Source organism: Hyperolius riggenbachi, unplaced genomic scaffold (genome assembly GCF_040937935.1).
Source record: "Hyperolius riggenbachi isolate aHypRig1 unplaced genomic scaffold, aHypRig1.pri scaffold_193, whole genome shotgun sequence".
NCBI lineage: Eukaryota > Metazoa > Chordata > Amphibia > Anura > Hyperoliidae > Hyperolius > Hyperolius riggenbachi.
Window position 1 is genome coordinate 47,151 of NW_027152404.1, and position 19,911 is coordinate 67,061.

The window sequence follows — 19,911 nt, forward strand, 5'->3', positions numbered from 1 at the left end:
AGTAAAAATAGGGGCGGCGAGTCTTCCAGTAAGAGGGAAGACCCCAGTGATTCTCAGAAAGATGGAACGGCACCTAAATAGATACCCGGATACCGACGCGGCTGAATTCTTACGCCAAGGTTTTTCGGAAGGTTTCCGGATTCCCAGTTCAGGAGCGTCTAGCTCTTTTCCTCCTTTCCGAAATCTAAAATCAGTGGCAGGCTTTACGGAATTAGTGACAGCTAAATTACAAAAAGAGGTCGGGCTGGGCCGGATGGCGGGGCCTTTTGCGTCCCCTCCTTTGGACAATTTGATTGTTTCCCCGTTAGGCATTGTCCCCAAAAAGGAGCCTGGCGCTTTTCGCCTTATTCACCATCTGTCACATCCCAGGGGAAGATCAGTTAATGATGGAATCGATCCAGGGGATGTGACAGTAGCCTACACATCTTTCGATGTGGCGGTGCGGTGGGTTAGGCGTTTGGGGCGCGGCACCTTGCTGGCAAAAACCGACGTTGAATCGGCCTTTCGGTTGCTCCCGGTTCACAGGGAAAGTTTCCATCTTTTGGGTTGCTTCTGGGAAGGCAGCTATTATATCGATTGCTGCTTACCAATGGGTTGCTCTATATCTTGCTCGTATTTCGAGAAATTTAGTTCCTTTCTGGAGTGGGTGGTTAAGGAGGAGTCCGGGGTAGGTTCAGTTATACACTACCTGGACGACTTCTTATTCATGGGCAAGAGCGACTCTCCCACGTGTGCTTACCTTTTGGCGACCATGCGTCAGACTTGTGCTAGCTTTGGGATCCCCCTAGCCGAGGACAAAACAGAAGGGCCCCAGACGGTGATCAAATTTCTGGGTATCACCATAGATTCAACGGCAATGGAATGCCGCTTACCAGAGGATAAGATTGTGGACTTGCAGAAGGTTATAGGTGAGGCGTTGATGCAAAGGAAGGTCACCCTGCGCACGCTCCAGTCACTATTAGGCAAACTAAATTTCGCGTGCAGGATTATCCCCATGGGGAGAATCCTCTGTAGAAAATTGGCAATGGCAACCGCAGGGATCTCCTCGCCTAACCATCATGTGCGTTTGAACAGTGAACACAAAGCGGATTTGAGAATGTGGCAGGTTTTCCTCGCTGAATTCAATGGGCGCTCGGTGTGGTTGGAGGAGAGCGTTCAGAACATTGATCTGGAGCTGTTCACCGACGCGTCGGGCGCCCATGGCTATGGGGCATTTTTCGCAGGAGAGTGGAGCGCAGCGGAATGGCCGGAGGACTGGAGACGGGCTGGCTTCACAAAAAATTTGTTGCTCCTAGAGCTGTTCTGTTCCCTATAGTGGTGTCAGTACAAATTTGGGGTGCCCGGTTATCTAACAAAAAGATCAAATTCAATTGTGACAATTTGGGGGTCGTAACGGCAATCAACAAAGTCTCCGCATCTTCCCCTCCGGTCATTCGGCTGCTGCGACACTTGGTGCTGACCTGCCTGCGACTTAACATGTTCTTATATGCAGTGCATCTGCCTGGAACTGAGAATGACGTAGCAGATGCGCTTTCTCGCTTTCAGTGGCAAAGATTCAGAGGCCTCGTCCCTGGTGCAGCACTATCCGGAATTCCTTGCCCCCAGGATTTGTGGGAAGTCCCGTTCGGAAAATAGAAGGATGGATGGCTCATTCTATGTCTGACGGAACTTGGTCATCATATTCGTCCGTCTGGGACCAATGGGATACGCTGTCTGCCGAAATGGGAAGCTCGACGTCGGATAGGTTGGGTCAGTTTTTTCACTTTCTTGTGCAAAATGGCGCGGCGGGGGTGTCACCCTCGGCTATATCCAAAAAGGTGTCGGCTTTGGCCTTTTTATTCAAGCTGCGAGGCGAAGTAGATATTACAAAGGATTTTCGGGTAAAATTAGCGTTGCGAGGTTTTAAAGCTAAACCAGTGAAGAGGGATGGGCGACGCCCGATTACGTTCGAGCTTCTGTCATCCCTCGTATCAGTATTACCGGAGATTTGCAGTTCGAGTTTTGAAGTTTTGCTGTTTACGGCGGCTTTTGTCCTAGCTTTTTTCGGGGCGTTTCGGGTGAGTGAGCTAGTGAGCCCCAACAAGCAGACAGCGTCGGGTATTAGGGAAGGGGAGGTCGTGTTGTCAGGTGGATCGTTGGAGATCTTTCTGCGCAGATCCAAATCGGACCAGTCCGGTAAGGGCCGGGTTATTGCGCTACAGCGCATACAGGGTTCCCCTTTGTGTCCAGTGGAGGTCATGGGCAGGTTTTCCCAGGCGCGCCCTGCGGGCGGAGGGTCGTTTCTTTGCCACTTGAACGGGGCCCCGTTGACCAAATTTCAATTCGTGGCAATTCTCCGGAAAGGCCTCGGGCGGGTGGGGGCCCCGCCGTTGGAATACGCTTCCCATTCTTTCCGAATTGGGGCCGCTACAGAAGCGGCGCGTTGGGGCTTAGATGACAGAACCATAAAGAGGATTGGGCGGTGGGAATCGGCAAGATTTCTCTCATATGTACGACCACACCTGGTTTGAGTGTGGGTCAATCCTTAACTGTGACAAGTATTGTGGTGGTGTTTGGGTGTGGGTGTTTTTCGCTTTTTGTTTTTGTTTTACAGATGAGGCTCCGCGTCTGGTGTGGATCTTGGGTCACTCATACGTGGCCCGAGGTGCCAGAAGAGCACGGGTCAGAGCGGAGGGTCGACAGCTGGGATTTCCTCGGTCACAGGCTGACATAAGATGGATTGGTGTGCCGGGAATGATGTGGTCTGGAGTGCTGCCGGAATTCCGTCGGTTCGTGGATTGGGATCGTGCCCCTGATGTCCTAGTCCTCCATGCGGGGGGAAATGATTTGGCCGCTCGGACCACGAGGCAGATCATAAAGGACATTAAAGCAGACTTTATGGCGATCCGATCGGAATTTCCGGCTACGATTATTGTATGGTCAGAGGTGATTGCTAGGAATACCTGGAGGTTGGCAAGATCGGTAGATCGGGTGAATAGGGCCAGAAGGAAATTGAACAGGGAGGTTTCCCGCTTTGTTACTAGGAACGGGGGGGGGGGGGGGTGGCGGTACGACACTTAGACCTGGAGACCGACACAGAGTCCTTTTTGGTTAGGGATGGGGTTCACCTCACGGAAATAGGGATAGATTTATGGGCATTAGCCTTGTCGGATGGCATACAGAGGGCGTTGTATTTGGGGGCCTCACAGGCGTAAGGTTTCACGCCTGTGGGGGTTGGCGGGGTGTAGGGCTCTGGAAATTGGGCACAATTAATGATGGGGGTAAGTAAAATCTCCCACTTCGGGTTTGTAGGTTGCGAAGGGTGTCTACTCAGAGAAATTTAAGGATTGTGCATGCAGCTGTCCCTGAGCCGGTCCATGCGGCGGGGGCCGGCAGATTGCAGGCTGCATTGCAGAGAAGGTTGTGGATTATGTTTGAAAATACCCCGGAGCTCTTACCCTAGCAGGTTTACAGTTCTTGTTACTTACTACACAGATTTATTGTATTAGGAATTGAGGGGCTGCTTTGGCCTTAATAAAATCCATTCTCTAAGAAGCATTCCTGTCTTTATTCTAGTACTAAGAGGTGGGGGTTTTTTAGTTGGGTAGCAAGGCTAATCTATGCACTTATCATGGGGTCAGCCATTGCTCCACCTGTTTGTTAAGAGCAGCCAGGAGAGCTGCTCCAGTGTGACTCTCCGCTTTCAGGCAAGACATGTCTAACACTGCATGACACCGTCGTACCTGGCATGCAGCATAGGCCCTGGGGTGCTGGGGCTGTGTAGCTGGAGAGGAGATCGCAGCACCAGCCAAGGAGGAGGAGGAGGATGACGACAGCGAAGCGGTGGTAGCAGGTGGAGAGGAGGTGGCTGGAGGCCTGCCTGCAAGCCGTGGAGGTGTGACAAGTCAGTCTGCTGCGCAGCCACGTACTACCTGCTTGCTGCCATCGGTCACCAGGTTGACCCAATGGGCTGTGTATGTAATGTAGTGGCCCTGCCCGTGCTTGGCAGACCAGGCATCCGTGGTCAGGTGGACCCTTGACCCAACGCTGTGTGCCAGAGATGACACCACTTGCCTCTCAACTGCACGGTACAGTTTGGGTATGGCCTTTTGTGAAAAATAATTGCGGCCTGGTATCTTCTAGAGATGTCGCGAACCTCCGATTTTCGGTTCGCAAACCGGGTTCGCGAACTTCCGCGGAAGGTTCGGTTCGTGGAAAAGTTCGCGAACCACAATAGACTTCAATGGGGAGGCGAACTTTGAAAAATAGAAAAAATTATGCTGGCCACAAAAGTGATGGAAAAGATGTTTCAAGGGGTCTAACACCTGGAGGGGGGCATGGCAGAGTGGGATACATGCCAAAAGTCCCGGGGAAAAATCTGGATGTGACGCAAAGCAGCGTTTTAAGGGCAGAAATCACATTGACTGCTAAATTGCAGGCCTAACGTGCTTTCAAACATCTTGCATGTGTATACATCAATCAGGGAGTGTAATTAGAGTACTGCTTCACACTGACACACCAAACTCACTGTGTAACGCACCGCAAACAGCTGTTTGTGTAGTGACGGCCATGCTGGATTACTGCGCAACATGGCGAGATTGCTCTTCCTCACTCAGTGATGTCAGGTAATGTGTGACTTCCTTCTCAACTTTCCATGGCATTGTTAAAAAGCTTACGTTTTGTTTTTAAATTACATTTTCTACTTGCTGTGTACTTGTTCAGTACCGAGAATCCTGTGGAGGCGGGCAAGTCTGCCATTGTGACCCCGGATAATGGCCAGGGAATGAGGGGTTTGAATCCGGTGTGGAGCTTGAGCAACGGCTACCACTACACATCCAACGAGGGCAGCGGGCAGGCATGCACGCCCGCCCGCCCCGAGGTAGTGACCAAAAATAACAATACAGGAGGAGGACTTTCGAGGCCCTGCTGTGTATTTGAAATGAATGTACTTTAAATCCTTTAACGAGAACCAGTTATGGCGGGCAAAGATGACACCACATTCCTTTCACGAGAATCATATGGAGGTGGGCAAGTCTGCCATTTGTGACCCCGGGTAATGGCCGGGGAAGAAAAACGGCTACCACTACACATCCAAGGAGGGCTGCAGGCAGGCATGCACGCCTGCCCCGAGGTAGTGACCAAAAATAACAATACAGGACTCAGGAGGACCTTTTGCGGCCCTAATTGAAATGAATTAACTTTAAATCCTTTAACGGGAATCCGTTATGGAGGGCAAGTCTGCCATTGTCACCGCGGGGAATGAAGGTTGGATTCCGGCCCGAAGTGGGAGCCTGCTGAGACCCATGCTGTAGCTGCCCTGACCGTGCTTTGCAGACCAGGCATCTGTGGTCAGATGGACCCTTGAGCCAGCGGAAGACAAACCAAGTCGAAAGCATTTGCCAAGAATGTTTTACGGAGGGCAAGTTTTTTTGCCCTTTTTTTTTACATTTTTTGAAAATGACAGATAGTTGTATTTTTAAATTGTTTGAAAGTTTACATGGTTGTATTTTTAAATTGTTTGAAAGTTTAGATAATTGTATTTTTAAATTGTTTAAAAGTGTATCCATTCTTCCTCCCCCAGCCACGAACAATACCATGAGAACGTGGAGCAGCAGAAGCCCCCTGTGACGGCTGCCGCGGTTGTTCTCCGCGGCTTGTCTTTTGAGGGGTGCTGCTTTTCCTCAGGTGTTCTTGCCAATCATAGCTGTTTGGGCCTTCTCTCCAGGTGCCTTCGTAAAGCAATTGTCCCTACGTGACAGTTGGCATTTCCACGGCTCAATTTTTGCTGGCAGAGACAACAGATGGCTTTGCTCCGATCTGAGACACACACGTTAAAAAATTTCCAAACCGCTGAGCCCCCGTGGGCTGATGGCGCTACGGTGGCATCAGCAGCTGAGGTTGAAGGGCATGCTGGCTGTCTGGCCATAGCGGGCGATACATGGCGCCGGACACTGCCCCCAGCTGTTTCTGAGGACGAGCTCCCTCTTGTATTGCGTTCCGGAGTTGGAGTCTGATCAACGTCTACCACCACACATCCAGGCAAGGAGGGAGGTAGGCAGGCATGCACGCCCGCCCCGAGGTAGTGACCAAAAATAACAATACAGGACTCAGGAGGACCTTTTGCGGCCCTAATTGAAATGAATTAACTTTAAATCCTTTAACGGGAATCCGTTATGGAGGGCAAGTCTGCCATTGTCGCCGCGGGGAATGAAGGTTGGATTCCGGCCCGAAGTGGGAGCCTGCTGAGACCCATGCTGTAGCTGCCCTGACCGTGCTTTGCAGACCAGGCATCTGTGGTCAGATGGACCCTTGAGCCAGCGGAAGACAAACCAAGTCGAAAGCATTTGCCAAGAATGTTTTACGGAGGGCAAGTTTTTTTGCCCTTTTTTTACATTTTTTGAAAATGATAGATGGTTGTATTTTTAAATTGTTTGAAAGTTTACATGGTTGTATTTTTAAATTGTTTACAAGTGTATCCATTCAAGTGCAAGTTATGCACTGACTGCCAGGTATAATGTGCAGTCACAGATGCAGTGAAAGGTATGCAGTGACTGCAAACAGCCGTTTGTGTAGTGACGGCCTTGCTGGACTGGTGCGCACCGTGACGAGAGTGCAGGTGATGGTGGCTTTTCAGCCCATATGCTCGCCCGGCTAATGTAGCTGAATGACAGAACAGTGACTGTTCAGCTGATCAAATTTGGTCTGACCACAACGAAGCAACAACCTTATTATCTTTTGTGTGCCACCCCCACCCGAGACACTCAAATAGCCGGCGGTCATTGCTTCATTGTGATGCGCAAGCCCCTTCACCGCGGCAAGGTAATGATCACGAAGGGGGATGGGCACATGTACACGCACCAGAAAAATTAGTGTAGCAGCCGCTGCTAGCAGCGGCCTTAAAAATTTAGGAATCCGCCTAGAGTCCTGGACACTGTTGGTAGTGGCGGAGAAGGCAGTCAAGCGATGCTGTGTGTGGGGACTGACTTAGTCTTCGGTCGTGCAGTAGCCCTCCGTGATCCATTCCTCATTCATTTTGATAAAGGTCAGGTACTGAACACTGTCGTGACTTAGGCGACTTCTTTTCTCAGTAACTATGCCTCCAGCTGCACTGAAGGTCCTTTCTGACAGGACGCTTGCGGCAGGGTAAGAGAGAAGTTGTATGGCAAATTGGGACAGCTCTGGCCACAGGTCAAGCCTGCGCAACCAGTAGTCCAAGAGTTCATCGTCGCTTTTCGCAGAGTCTACATCCACACTCAAGGCCAGGTAGTCGGCTACCTGCCGGTCCAGGCGTTGGTGGAGGGTGGATCTGGAAGGACTATGGCGAGGAGTTGGACTAAAGAACGTCCGCATGTCCGACATCACCCTGAGATCGCTGGAGCGTCCTGTTCTTGCCTGTGTGGACTTGGGAGGAGGAGGGTTACTGCCAGTGGTACCTTGATTGCGTTGTGCAGCCACATCACCCTTAAATGCATTGTAAAGCATCATCGACAGCTTGTTCTGCAAGTGCTGCATCCTTTCCGCCTTTTGTTGAGCTGCTAAGAGGTCCGCCACGTTGTGCCTGTACCGAGGGTCTAGTAGCGTGGCCACCCAGTACAGGTCATTCGTCTTGAGTTTTTTGATACAGGGGTCCCTCAACAGGCTGGACAACATGAAAGAGGACATCTGCACAAAGCTGGATGCAGACGTACTCTCCATCTCCTCTTGCTCTTCCTCAGTGACGGGACGCAACTCCTCTTCCTCCCCCCAGCCACGAACAATACCACGGGAACGTGGAGCAGCAGAAGCCCCCTGTGATGGCTGCCGCGGTTGTTCTCCTTCCGCCCCCTCTTCCTCCTCCACAGAAACACCTTCCTCATCATCACCATCATGAGAGTCTGACTCCTCTCCTTCCCCACACGACTCCTCTTCTTCCTCTTCCTCCCCCCTCTGTGCTGCCGCCGGTGTTGTGGAAACATCGGGTTCGTGTGTAAATGGCTCCCACGACTCCTGCTGCCCTAACTCTTCTTGTTCACGCTCCTCCACAGCTGTATCCACCACTCTACGCACGGCACGCTCCGGGAAGTAGGCGTAGGGGATCAAGTCGCTGATGGTGCCCTCATCGCGACTCACCAGTTTGGTCACCTCATCAAATGGCTTCATGACCCTGCATGCATTTCGCATCAGTGTCCAGTTGTTGGGCCACAACATCCCCATCCTCCCAGATTGTGTCCTTGTACTGTAATGATACAGGTACTGGGTGACGGCTTTCTCCTGGTCTAGCAGGCGAGAGAACATCAGCAGGGTGGAATTCCAGCGAGTCGGGCTATCGCAAATCAGGCGTCTCACCGGCAAGTTGTTTCTACGCTGAATGTCCGCAAAGCGTGCCATGGCCTTGTAAGAGCGCCTGAAATGCCCACACAACTTCCTGGCCTGCTTCAGGACGTCCTCTAAGCCTGGGTACTTGGACACAAATCTTTGCACGACCAGATTAAGCACATGTGCCATGCAGGGTATGTGTGTCAGCTTTCCCAAATTCAACGCAGCAATGAGATTGCTGCCATTGTCACACACCACGTTACCGATCTCAAGCTTGTGCGGGGTCAGCCATTGCTCCACCTGTTTGTTAAGAACAGCCAGGAGAGCTGCTCCAGTGTGACTCTCCGCTTTCAGGCAAGACATGTCTAACACTGCATGACACCGTCGCACCTGGCATGCAGCATAGGCCCTGGGGTGCTGGGGCTGTGTAGCTGGAGAGGAGATGGCGGCACCAGCCAAGGAGGAGGAGGAGGAGGAGGATGACGATAGCGAAGCGGTGATAGCAGGTGGAGAGGAGGTGGCTGGAGGCCTGCCTGCAAGCCGTGGAGGTGTGACAAGTCGGTCCTCTGCGCAGCCACGTACTCCCTGCTTGCTGCTATCGGTCACCAGGTTGATCCAATGGGCTGTGTATGTAATGTAGTGGCCCTGCCCGTGCTTGGCAGACCAGGCATCCGTGGTCAGGTGGACCCTTGACCCAACGCTGTGTGCTAGAGATGACACCACTTGCCTCTCAACTGCACGGTACAGTTTGGGTATGGCCTTTTGTGAAAAATAATTGCGGCCTGGTATCTTCCACTGCGGTGTACCAATAGCCACAAACTTACGGAAAGCCTCCGACTCCACCAGCTTGTATGGTAGTAGCTGGCGATCTAATAGTTCCGCCACGCCAGCTGTCAGACGCCGGGCAAGAGGGTGACTGGCAGACATTTGCTTCTTCCGCTCAAATACTTCCTTCACGGACAGCTGTGTACTGCTGTGGGCAGAGGAGAAGGAACCGCTCAAGGGAAGAGGCGGTGTGGAGGAGGGTGGCTGTGAAGGTGCAAGGGAGAAAGTGGATGAAGACGATGCACCTGAAGGAGGAAGAGGAGAAGGAGGGTGGCTTGTCTTTTGAGGGGTGCTGCTTTTCCTCAGGTGTTCTTGCCATAGCTGTTTGTGCCTTCTCTCCAGGTGCCTTCGTAAGGCACTTGTCCCTACGTGAGAGTTGGCCTTTCCACGGCTCAATTTTTGCTGGCAGAGACAACAGATGGCTTTGCTCCGATCTGAGACACACACGTTAAAAAATTTCCAAACCGCTGAACCCCCCTGGGGTGATGGCGCTAGGGTGGCATCAGCAGCTGACGTTGAAGGGCATGTGTGCTGGCTGGCTATAGCTGGTGATACATGGCGCCAGACACTGCCCCCAGCTGTTTTTGAGGACGAGCTCCCTCTGCTTCTATCATGGAGTCGTCTCCTCCTACTCCTCTCTGACTCCTCCTCTGAACTGTCCACCTGGTCATCTCCTCTACCGGGAACATATGTGGTATCCGTATAATCGTCATCATAATCCTCCTGGCCAGCTGCGCTTTCCTCAGACACCTCCTCAAGTGCACCAACTTCAGGTGGTCCACCATCACCCCCATCCACTATCCACCATACTATCGCCACCTAACTCAGACGTAGGAGGTGGTGTACCTGCGCCTTCTTGTTGTTGTTGCAGTAGTGGCTGGGAATCAGTGATTTCACCACCACACCCAAATAACTCCTGCGAAGTGTCAAATGCAGTGGATGTGGTGCTTGTTGTAGCGCTGGTGGCTGCGGGAGATGAGGTGTTCTATGTTAAATACTCAATCACCTCCTCACGATTTTGGGAAGTGATGGCACGTGCCTTCTTCTGAGCACTGTATTTTGGGGCAGGTCCGCACGAAATCACAGCAACACCACCTCGCACAGCCACAGACCTGCCGGTGCCTGGTGGCCTTTCTCTGGGTCTGCCTCTACCTCTTCCTCTACCTGGTTTGTCCATTTTGTCCATCTCGGGGTTATGCTAGCTATATGCAGTGAGGTGGGTTCTCACTCAACACAACAGGTAGTTAGATGCAGTGAGCTGGGTTCACTCAACACAACGCTAGGTATATGCAGTGATGAGGTGGGTTAAGTAAACACAACAGGTACTGGGTAGTTAGATGCTGTGAGCTGGGTTCACTCAACAGTAAAGGTACTTAAGATGCAGTGAGGTGGGTTCTCACTCAACACAACAGGTAGTTACATGCAGTGAGGTGGCCAGGTGGGTTCTCACTCAACACAACAGGTAGTTAGATGCAGTGAGCTGGGTTCACTCAACAGTAAAGGTACTTAAGATGCAGTGAGGTGGGTTCTCACTCAACACAACAGGTAGTTAAATGCAGCGAGGTGGCCAGGTGGGTTCACACTCAACACAACAGGTAGTTAGATGCAGTGAGCTGGGTTCACTCAACACAACGCTAGGTATATGCAGTGATGAGGTGGGTTAAGTAAACACAACAGGTACTGGGTAGTTAGATGCAGTGAGCTGGGTTCACTCAACAGTAAAGGTACTTAAGATGCAGTGAGGTGGGGTCTCACTCAACACAACAGGTAGTTACATGCAGTGAGGTGGCCAGGTGGGTTCTCACTCAACACAACAGGTAGTTAGATGCAGTGAGCTGGGTTCACTCAACACAAAGCTAGGTATATGCAGTGATGAGGTGGGTTAAGTAAACACAACAGGTACTGGGTAGTTAGATGCAGTGAGCTGGGTTCACTCAACAGTAAAGGTACTTAAGATGCAGTGAGGTGGGTTCTCACTCAACACAACAGGTACTTAGATGCAGTGAGCTGGGTTCACTCAACACAAAGCTAGGTATATGCAGTGATGAGGTGGGTTAAGTAAACACAACAGGTACTGGGTAGTTAGATGCAGTGAGCTGGGTTCACTGAAGAGTAAAGGTACTTAAGATGCAGTGAGGTGGGTTCTCACTCAACACAACAGGTAGTTAGATGCAGTGAGCTGGGTTCACTCAACAGTAAAGGTACTTAAGATACAGTGAGGTGGGTTCTCACTCAACACAACAGGTACTTAGATGCAGCGAGGTGGCCAGGTGGGTTCACACTCAACACAACAGGTAGTTAGATGCAGTGAGCTGGGTTCACTCAACACAACGCTAGGTATATGCAGTGATGAGGTGGGTTAAGTAAACACAACAGGTACTGGGTAGTTAGATGCAGTGAGCTGGGTTCACTGAAGAGTAAAGGTACTTAGGATGCAGTGAGGTGGGTTCTCACTCAACACAACAGGTAGTTAGATGCAGTGAGCTGGGTTCACTCAACACAAAGCTAGGTATATGCAGTGATGAGGTGGGTTAAGTAAACACAACAGGTACTGGGTAGTTAGATGCAGTGAGCTGGGTTCACTCAACAGTACAGGTACTTAAGATGCAGTGAGGAGGGTTCTCACTCAACACAACAGGTTTTTAGATGCAGTGAGCTGAGTTCACTCAACACAAAGCTAGGTATATGCAGTGATGAGGTGGGTTAAGTAAACACAACAGGTACTGGGTAGTTAGATGCAGTGAGCTGGGTTCACTCAACAGTAAAGGTACTTAAGATGCAGTGAGGTGGGTTCTCACTCAACACAACAGGTAGTAAGATGCAGTGAGCTGGGTTCACTCAACACAAAGCTAGGTATATGCAGTGCTGAGGTGGGTTAAGTAAACACAACAGGTACTGGGTAGTTAGATGCAGTGAGCTGGGTTCACTCAACAGTACAGGTACTTAAGATGCAGTGAGGTGGGTTCTCACTCAACACAACAGGTTTTTAGATGCAGTGAGCTGAGTTCACTCAACACAAAGCTAGGTATATGCAGTGATGAGGTGGGTTAAGTAAACACAACAGGTACTGGGTAGTTAGATGCAGTGAGCTGGGTTCACTCAACAGTAAAGGTACTTAAGATGCAGTGAGGTGGGTTCTCACTCAACACAACCGGTTTTTAGATGCAGTGAGCTGGGTTCAATGAACAGTAAAGGTACTTAAGATGCAGTGAGGTGGGTTCTCACTCAACACAACAGGTTTTTAGATGCAGTGAGCTGGGTTCACTCAACACAAAGCTAGGTATATGCAGTGATGAGGTGGGTTAAGTAAACACAACAGGTACTGGGTAGTTAGATGCAGTGAGCTGGGTTCACTGAACAGTAAAGGTACTTAAGATGCAGTGAGGTGGGTTCTCACTCAACACAACAGGTAGTTAGATGCAGTGAGCTGGGTTCACTCAACACAAAGCTAGGTATATGCAGTGATGAGGTGGGTTAAGTAAACACAACAGGTACTGGGTAGTTAGATGCAGTGAGCTGGGTTCACTCAACAGTACAGGTACTTAAGATGCAGTGAGGTGGGTTCTCACTCAACACAACAGGTTTTTAGATGCAGTGAGCTGAGTTCACTCAACACAAAGCTAGGTATATGCAGTGATGAGGTGGGTTAAGTAAACACAACAGGTACTGGGTAGTTAGATGCAGTGAGCTGGGTTCACTCAACAGTAAAGGTACTTAAGATGCAGTGAGGTGGGTTCTCACTCAACACAACAGGTAGTAAGATGCAGTGAGCTGGGTTCACTCAACACAAAGCTAGGTATATGCAGTGATGAGGTGGGTTAAGTAAACACAACAGGTACTGGGTAGTTAGATGCAGTGAGCTGGGTTCACTGAACAGTAAAGGTACTTAAGATGCAGTGAGGTGGGTTCTCACTCAACACAACAGGTAGTAAGATGCAGTGAGCTGGGTTCACTCAACAGTAAAGGTACTTAAGATGCAGTGAGGTGGGTTCTCACTCAACACAACCGGTTTTTAGATGCAGTGAGCTGGGTTCACTCAACACAAAGCTAGGTATATGCAGTAATGAGGTGGGTTAAGTAAACACAACAGGTACTGGGTAGTTAGATGCAGTGAGCTGGGTTCACTGAACAGTAAAGGTACTTAAGATGCAGTGAGGTGGGTTCTCACTCAACACAACAGGTAGTAAGATGCAGTGAGCTGGGTTCAATGAACAGTAAAGGTACTTAAGATGCAGTGAGGTGGGTTCTCACTCAACACAACAGGTTTTTAGATGCAGTGAGCTGGGTTCACTCAACACAAAGCTAGGTATATGCAGTGATGAGGTGGGTTAAGTAAACACAACAGGTACTGGGTAGTTAGATGCAGTGAGCTGGGTTCACTGAACAGTAAAGGTACTTAAGATGCAGTGAGGTGGGTTCTCACTCAACACAACAGGTAGTAAAATGCAGTGAGCTGGGTTCACTCAACAGTAAAGGTACTTAAGATGCAGTGAGGTGGGTTCTCACTCAACACAACAGGTAGTAAGATGCAGTGAGCTGCAGAGCCGGGACAAGGTCCTCCAGCACCCAAGGCTGAGACACCAAAGTGCGCCCCTCCATCCTTGCCAAACCAGCCATCACACACTGATTGCTATTAGACTAAGAGGCGCCACAGGGCCCACAACCTACCCAACACCTTAATATCTAGTCATATGGCTTGCAGTCACTGCCATGTATCCCCTTTTCTTATTTCTTTCTGCTTCAAACACAATTAGGAATGACAGCTGAATGAATTCTGCGCCCCCTCCTACACTGTGCCCTGAGGCTGGAGCCTCTTCAGCCTATGCCTCGGCCCGGCCCTGGTGAGCTGGGTTCACTCAACACAAAGCTAGGTATATGCAGTGATGAGGTGGGTTAAGTAAACACAACAGGTACTGGGTAGTTAGATGCAGTGAGCTGGGTTCACTCAACAGTAAAGGTACTTAAGATGCAGTGAGGTGGGTTCTCACTCAACACAACCGGTTTTTAGATGCAGTGAGCTGGGTTCACTCAACACAAAGCTAGGTATATGCAGTGATGAGGTGGGTTAAGTAAACACAACAGGTACTGGGTAGTTAGATGCAGTGAGCTGGGTTCACTGAACAATAAAGGTACTTAAGATGCAGTGAGGTGGGTTCTCACTCAACACAACAGGTACTAAGATGCAGTGAGCTGGGTTCACTGAACAGTAAAGGTACTTAAGATGCAGTGAGGTGGGTTCTCACTCAACACAACAGGTTTTTAGATGCAGTGAGCTGGGTTCACTCAACACAAAGCTAGGTATATGCAGTGATGAGGTGGGTTAAGTAAACACAACAGGTACTGGGTGTTATAAACTGTTCTTATCACCTTGCTTCGACACCATCGTCTCACAGACTGTGAGATCACTTGACTCTCCACACAGCAAACAGGATATAGACTTGCTCAGGCTTCTTTCAATGTTTCCGTTATTTATTCAAGTCACAGGAATACAGATAGATACATTCATCATATCCTAGCCATGCCAATCTTCATGTTGCGTTATAAGCTCATGATTAGACTCCCTCTTGAAGTCCATCAGGTACCTTCTTCCTAACTACGTTACACTAATCTACCTATGTACAGCAAACATTATATCAGATTACATAAAGGAATAACATGCTTAGAGGTCCAAGTCGGCCTTGCGAGCTAGTGCGGAAGGAAGAAGCAGAAGTGAGTTCTCCATTGCTCGCTCCAGATTTAATACCGGCTAGGAAAGAGTTAAATATGACATCATCTTCGCCACCCCCTAAATAAGTCTATTGGTGGACTCACTTGTGGTGTCATCATACACACCTACTCGATTAATAATCGATGAGGCACTTGACCCAGATGCGGGAATGTGAATGTTTAGTAAATATGGCCAATGTTTACTGTTCCTGTCCTGTAAGTGGAGGTCAGAGTAAACCGATGGCCTTCTCTTAGGAACATGTTCTCAGTATCTGCGTGTATCTTCTGCTACACGCAGACCCTGAGATGCCTCTGTCTATTTTAAAGGCATACACTGCGGACAAGCCTTTTACATAAAACTCAGGCCAAGTAACTGAGGCCTACTTAAATTATAACAATCCCCCCTAAAACGGCTTGACCCGCAGATCCCAGCGTCTGAACCTCCCAGTACCTGGTTTCTTTCTTGTATGTTTCACTTTTCGATGTTCGTGCTCACACAACTTCTCTGCTCTAGGCGGTTACCCCTGGAAGAGAGAGAGCAAGACCTCTTGGTCTTCCTGTAACCAGGCTCTCTGGGGAGGCCCTACTTCTAAGTCCCTCAATACCACATGCTCAGCATTTGCGTCACTTGCGTATCACTCACAAACTTGCATGACCACAGAAAAGTGAAACTCGTTTGGTTGTTACAAAACGGAGCAGTGCCCGGTGCCTTCTAAAAGAGCGCCTTTATACAATCAGCTCCTAGGTACTACTAAACCTATACCCGTAACCCTGTAGATCCCTTAATTTAAACTATTGGTTCCGGAGATTGTTTATGAGGCACCAATCTCTGGACCGGTTAATTTATTTTACGTAATTTTAACCCGCAACCTCACCTGGATAATGATGCCTAAAGTTGTCATCCCCATCCAGACGACCAGTGGGTGTAGAAAGAACTTTGGAACTGCAGATGCCCCGTCCGAGTGTCCCTGGAACATCACCGGAACCTTTGTCCACCAGGGCAGACTGGAACTCACCTGCTCATTTTTGTGTTCTACCTCGTTAAGATCACCTGTATCATGGTGAAATCTTACCTCTAACTTAGTGTACTGTTTGTTTAACCTTTGTAACAAAATGTGGTCGTCTTGGATCAAACCCTGTTCCCCTTCGTCCCATGTCGTGTTCTCTTTCAGGACGGGAACTACTCGTGAAACTTTGACCTTTAGAGTTCTCTTAACAATTTGAGAAACAACGTCATCCAGCCTGGATGACAGGATCCATATGGGATCTCCACTCACACAATATGTTCCCCTTGGAAACTCCCCCTTATCGGAACAATTATGAGAATATACCTTGAATGTATCACTAGACCTTATGTTAAAAAACTAAACCTTTCCTTCAGCCACCGGAACTATCGGTTGGGCTTTAGGGTGGATCTTTTGAAAGGTAGCCTCGCCTTCTGCGTTATTGAGCCTGCAGGCTTCTTCACTAAATTTGGCTTGCCCCGGCCAACGCAGATACTTCTGCAAGAATTGCCCGCATGAGGACAACTCTACTTGCTTCACCTCCCCGTCTAGCACCAAAAAAGGTTGACCTCTCAGGTCCTGGTGTAAGACACGGGTTGAGGTGGGAACTAAGGAAGTAGCGGTGCCTAAAGGAATGTTGCACCGTTTCCATTTGTTCACCCAAACATCTCGAAGCTGCCATGCAAAAGATCCTTCTCCAGAAAAATTAATATACCTCCCCTTGTCCAATCTCTCGCTGACAAAATATGTCCCCAGCTGTCCTGATTGGACCTCTTCCCCCCTTACGTCCTGAGGCACAATATGTACCTGAGGTCGGGAAGACTGTACTCTCTGCAATCTTTCGATTAAGAGTACCTCTTCACTTACCCAACTATCATGAGGATAAGCTGCTGCATATGGACTGTGTAATATCGTCCCCTGTTGTGACCCGTGTGGTGTGAATGGGGTTCCCTGTGTGGGCTTTCCCTCTCCCGGGACCGCTCTCCCCACCCTCTTTGTCACCTGGAAATGTGGCTTGATCTCGATTGTTACTTCTTGTTTCGAGAACCACCCACCCTTGGCTTTCCAGCCTTTACATGTGTATAGTTGTTTCAGAGGCACTCTCCGTTGGTAGCTCCAGAGTGTGATGTTGTCCCCTGCGTCTCTCTGGTAAGAGAATTGACGCCTCCTGCTTGTTCCTCTCCAATCTGGAACCATCTCACTCTGCATAACCAAGACAAGGTACCCCTGAATCACACACTCCACCTTTTGCATGTACCCATTATACTGCAATGTATCTTTTAACAAACCTTTGGATCGGTGCATTGATTCTGGGAGTGTGGCATTCAATAGCAGATTTACACTGCCATTAAATTCCCACTGCCCGCACACTTGACCCTTCAGACCTTTCACCCACCTTGTGCCATGAAATTTGCTTTCTCCTGGCACAAGTGCTCTTTTCCTCCGTCCCTGCATGGTCCATCTGTGCCAAGCGGAGGGAGGTGTGAAAGGATCAGTACCTTTGTCACCCAAAATTAACATGCTTGGGCCTTGCATTCTCATTAACCCCTTATTATACATGAGAATGTCCTCTCTTCGTTCTCCTAGGACGGAATGGCAACCTAGGATCACCATCAGCATGGTACACTTCATTATAAAAGCACCACCCTGGGAAAGAAAAACATTAGCACTTTGCATTATGCTTTGCTCCGACAGTTTTGTTAGTCTCTTTCCGATTTCAGGAATCTCGTGGTTTAGTCTCTTTCCAATTTCAGGAATCTCGTGTTTTAGTCTCTTTCCGATTTCAGGAATCTCGTGTTCCTCCAAGCTTAGATTGGCATCTGGAACCTTTCGCTTATCCGACTGACATCTCCATCTTTGCTGCCAGCACTGCAGCTGTCTCAATTCCATATTGCCAAACACCTGAAATCGAAATACAAACAAATCAATTCTTATTAATGATTTGGGATTCGCCCTGCGGCTTGTACTCTTTACACTTTAAATTGATCAATATATATCGTAATTGATCTCGTTGCTTTATGGTTCTCCTGAACTCTGTTTACTCCTATTGGTAGATTGGAGTTAAACTTCACCCCCCTACCTCAGTACTATCCTCAGTACTTACCTGTTTAAAATATGCTCCCGCGGACTTCACCTATGGAAGCTCGCTTCACCTTTGGAAGCTCTCACCCCATTGCAGCTCACTCCACATCCCCCCTTATCTGTCCATGCGCGGCCGTCGCATGCACAGATTACGGATGCCACACCTGTTGCTGCTTTGCAGGTGAGCCTGCAATGCTCTTACTCATTATCGCATTTACTTATCTAGAACTTCATCGCGATACCAGCTCTGCTAGAAGTTCTGTGTGTTGTACCCTCTGATCAATGTTTGCCGTGCCACCACCTAAACTACCAAAAAAACTGGCTGCCTCCCTGTAGGAAGGAGCACTTTACACTTAAACTACACAGGGTGCAGGGCTAAGCATACCAGCGTCACATGCCTGTATGCAGATCCCTGAATGCCCACTTGGTAGGTAGTCACATGGCAAACACCGTACTGATACACTGTCACTCTGTACATGGCAATTCTATCATCTGTATAATTGCCCCAAGAACTGCTGTCAGTCCCTGTTCTTTGTGCTACAATTGATAAGAGCTGGAAAAAACATATTTGACCAATCAGTGGACGAAAAAAAACGCACAAAAAAACAGCCCCAGCCCAGCATAGACCTCTCAGTCCAGCTCTGGCCCTGTCCACGACAAAACCGGAAAAAAACGTTACCGCTCTGCAGAAGCGGCGACGGAAACCCGAATTGGTCAACTCCCTTTTTTCCAACTCCTGCACCCCCTTTGATGCGCTGTCCCCCTTTCCTTCTATTGGGAACTCATGCTGCACCACCCATTAAGGTGCCTCACTTACAGGAATAATCCCATAAGCAACACAGTACAGACCCATTTCCGATCTGTACTGCTCCGTGTGTCCCTGCACCGAGCTGGGAAACACTTCCTATTCTGGCATTCCTGTCCATGGACTCTGGGAAAAACTCTGGGGAAATACTTTGAGAACCGAGACACACAGGAGAACGTCTCTGTATTTCTACCCCCCCTTCCTTTCAGCTGCTCTGCCCGGAGCCGCGAGCACAGCCTGACGTGACGTGGATCCCCCCAGCCCCTCCTCCCCCCCTGCCATGACGTGTGGGGGCCATGACTCACGGGGGCGGGCTCTCTCCACTGCCGCCATTTTGAGTCCTGGACTGCCAGCCAAGATGGCTGCTCCCATAGCAGCCTCTCGTTCCTATAGACCTAGGAGAGAGAACAAAATACAAACAAACATTTTTTTTTTTTTTATGCCTAGTCACACACAGCATCTATCCACAGTGCACAAAAATCAGCCTCAGCATTCCTTCACGTCTCAGCTGTAATCCGAACTGCAATCAGACATACGGATCCCCAGAGACGTAGGAATCTTTCTCACTCTATCACAGACATAACTAAGAACCGCCCGAGCGAGCTATACGACTCCAAACCACTGTAACTGTTTTAACTGTTAACATCCCAGCTCGAACTTCAACACAATACAGACATTGAAAAAACATGTTAGCAGCAGCACTGACTGGAAATGCGAGAAACGTGCAGAACATCTCACAAACAGAAAGACACTCGCTTTCCTCCTCTCTCCCCTCTCTCCCCCCCATCCAGCCCCAACAGACTGAAGCACCGCTGGCTTATCTCCTGCTGCGGGGGACCCCCCCCCTTTTTCCCAGCCTCTGTAGAGACGGGGAGAGAAGAGAAGAGAAAAAAAACTTCTTGCCAGCACAAACATGCCTGAGACAAATGCAGAGATAACCACTCCGTAAATATACAACACAGGAAGCTTGAATCTGAAGAGGGAGAAAAAAAAAAAAACCAAGCACATAAACCAGACTCCCCCCTCCCACCATGCATGGGAGAGATGAGAAGCCCGCAGCCACCATGCTGCACTTAACACAGAATGTACACATTAACACATTAACCTCTCCTTGTTATAATACCCAAATACAACACAGATAAGGCCATACAACAACGTAAACAAACTTGCTTGAGCAGCAGATTCTTCGCAATTCACCAGCATTCCGCAACTTTT

The 19,911-nt window shown here is 49.3% G+C and overlaps 1 protein-coding gene across 1 annotated transcript in view; it reads left to right on the top strand.

The window, feature by feature from the left end:
• Positions 1 to 751: 751 nt before the first annotated feature.
• LOC137543732 (protein QNR-71-like) overlaps positions 752 to 19,911 on the top strand; it is a 51,457-nt gene continuing 32,297 nt past the window's right edge. The window contains exons 1-2 of the mRNA XM_068264864.1: positions 752 to 908; positions 2,594 to 2,722. Coding sequence (XP_068120965.1) covers positions 752 to 908; positions 2,594 to 2,722 — 286 coding nt within the window. The remainder of the gene's footprint in view (positions 909 to 2,593; positions 2,723 to 19,911) is intronic.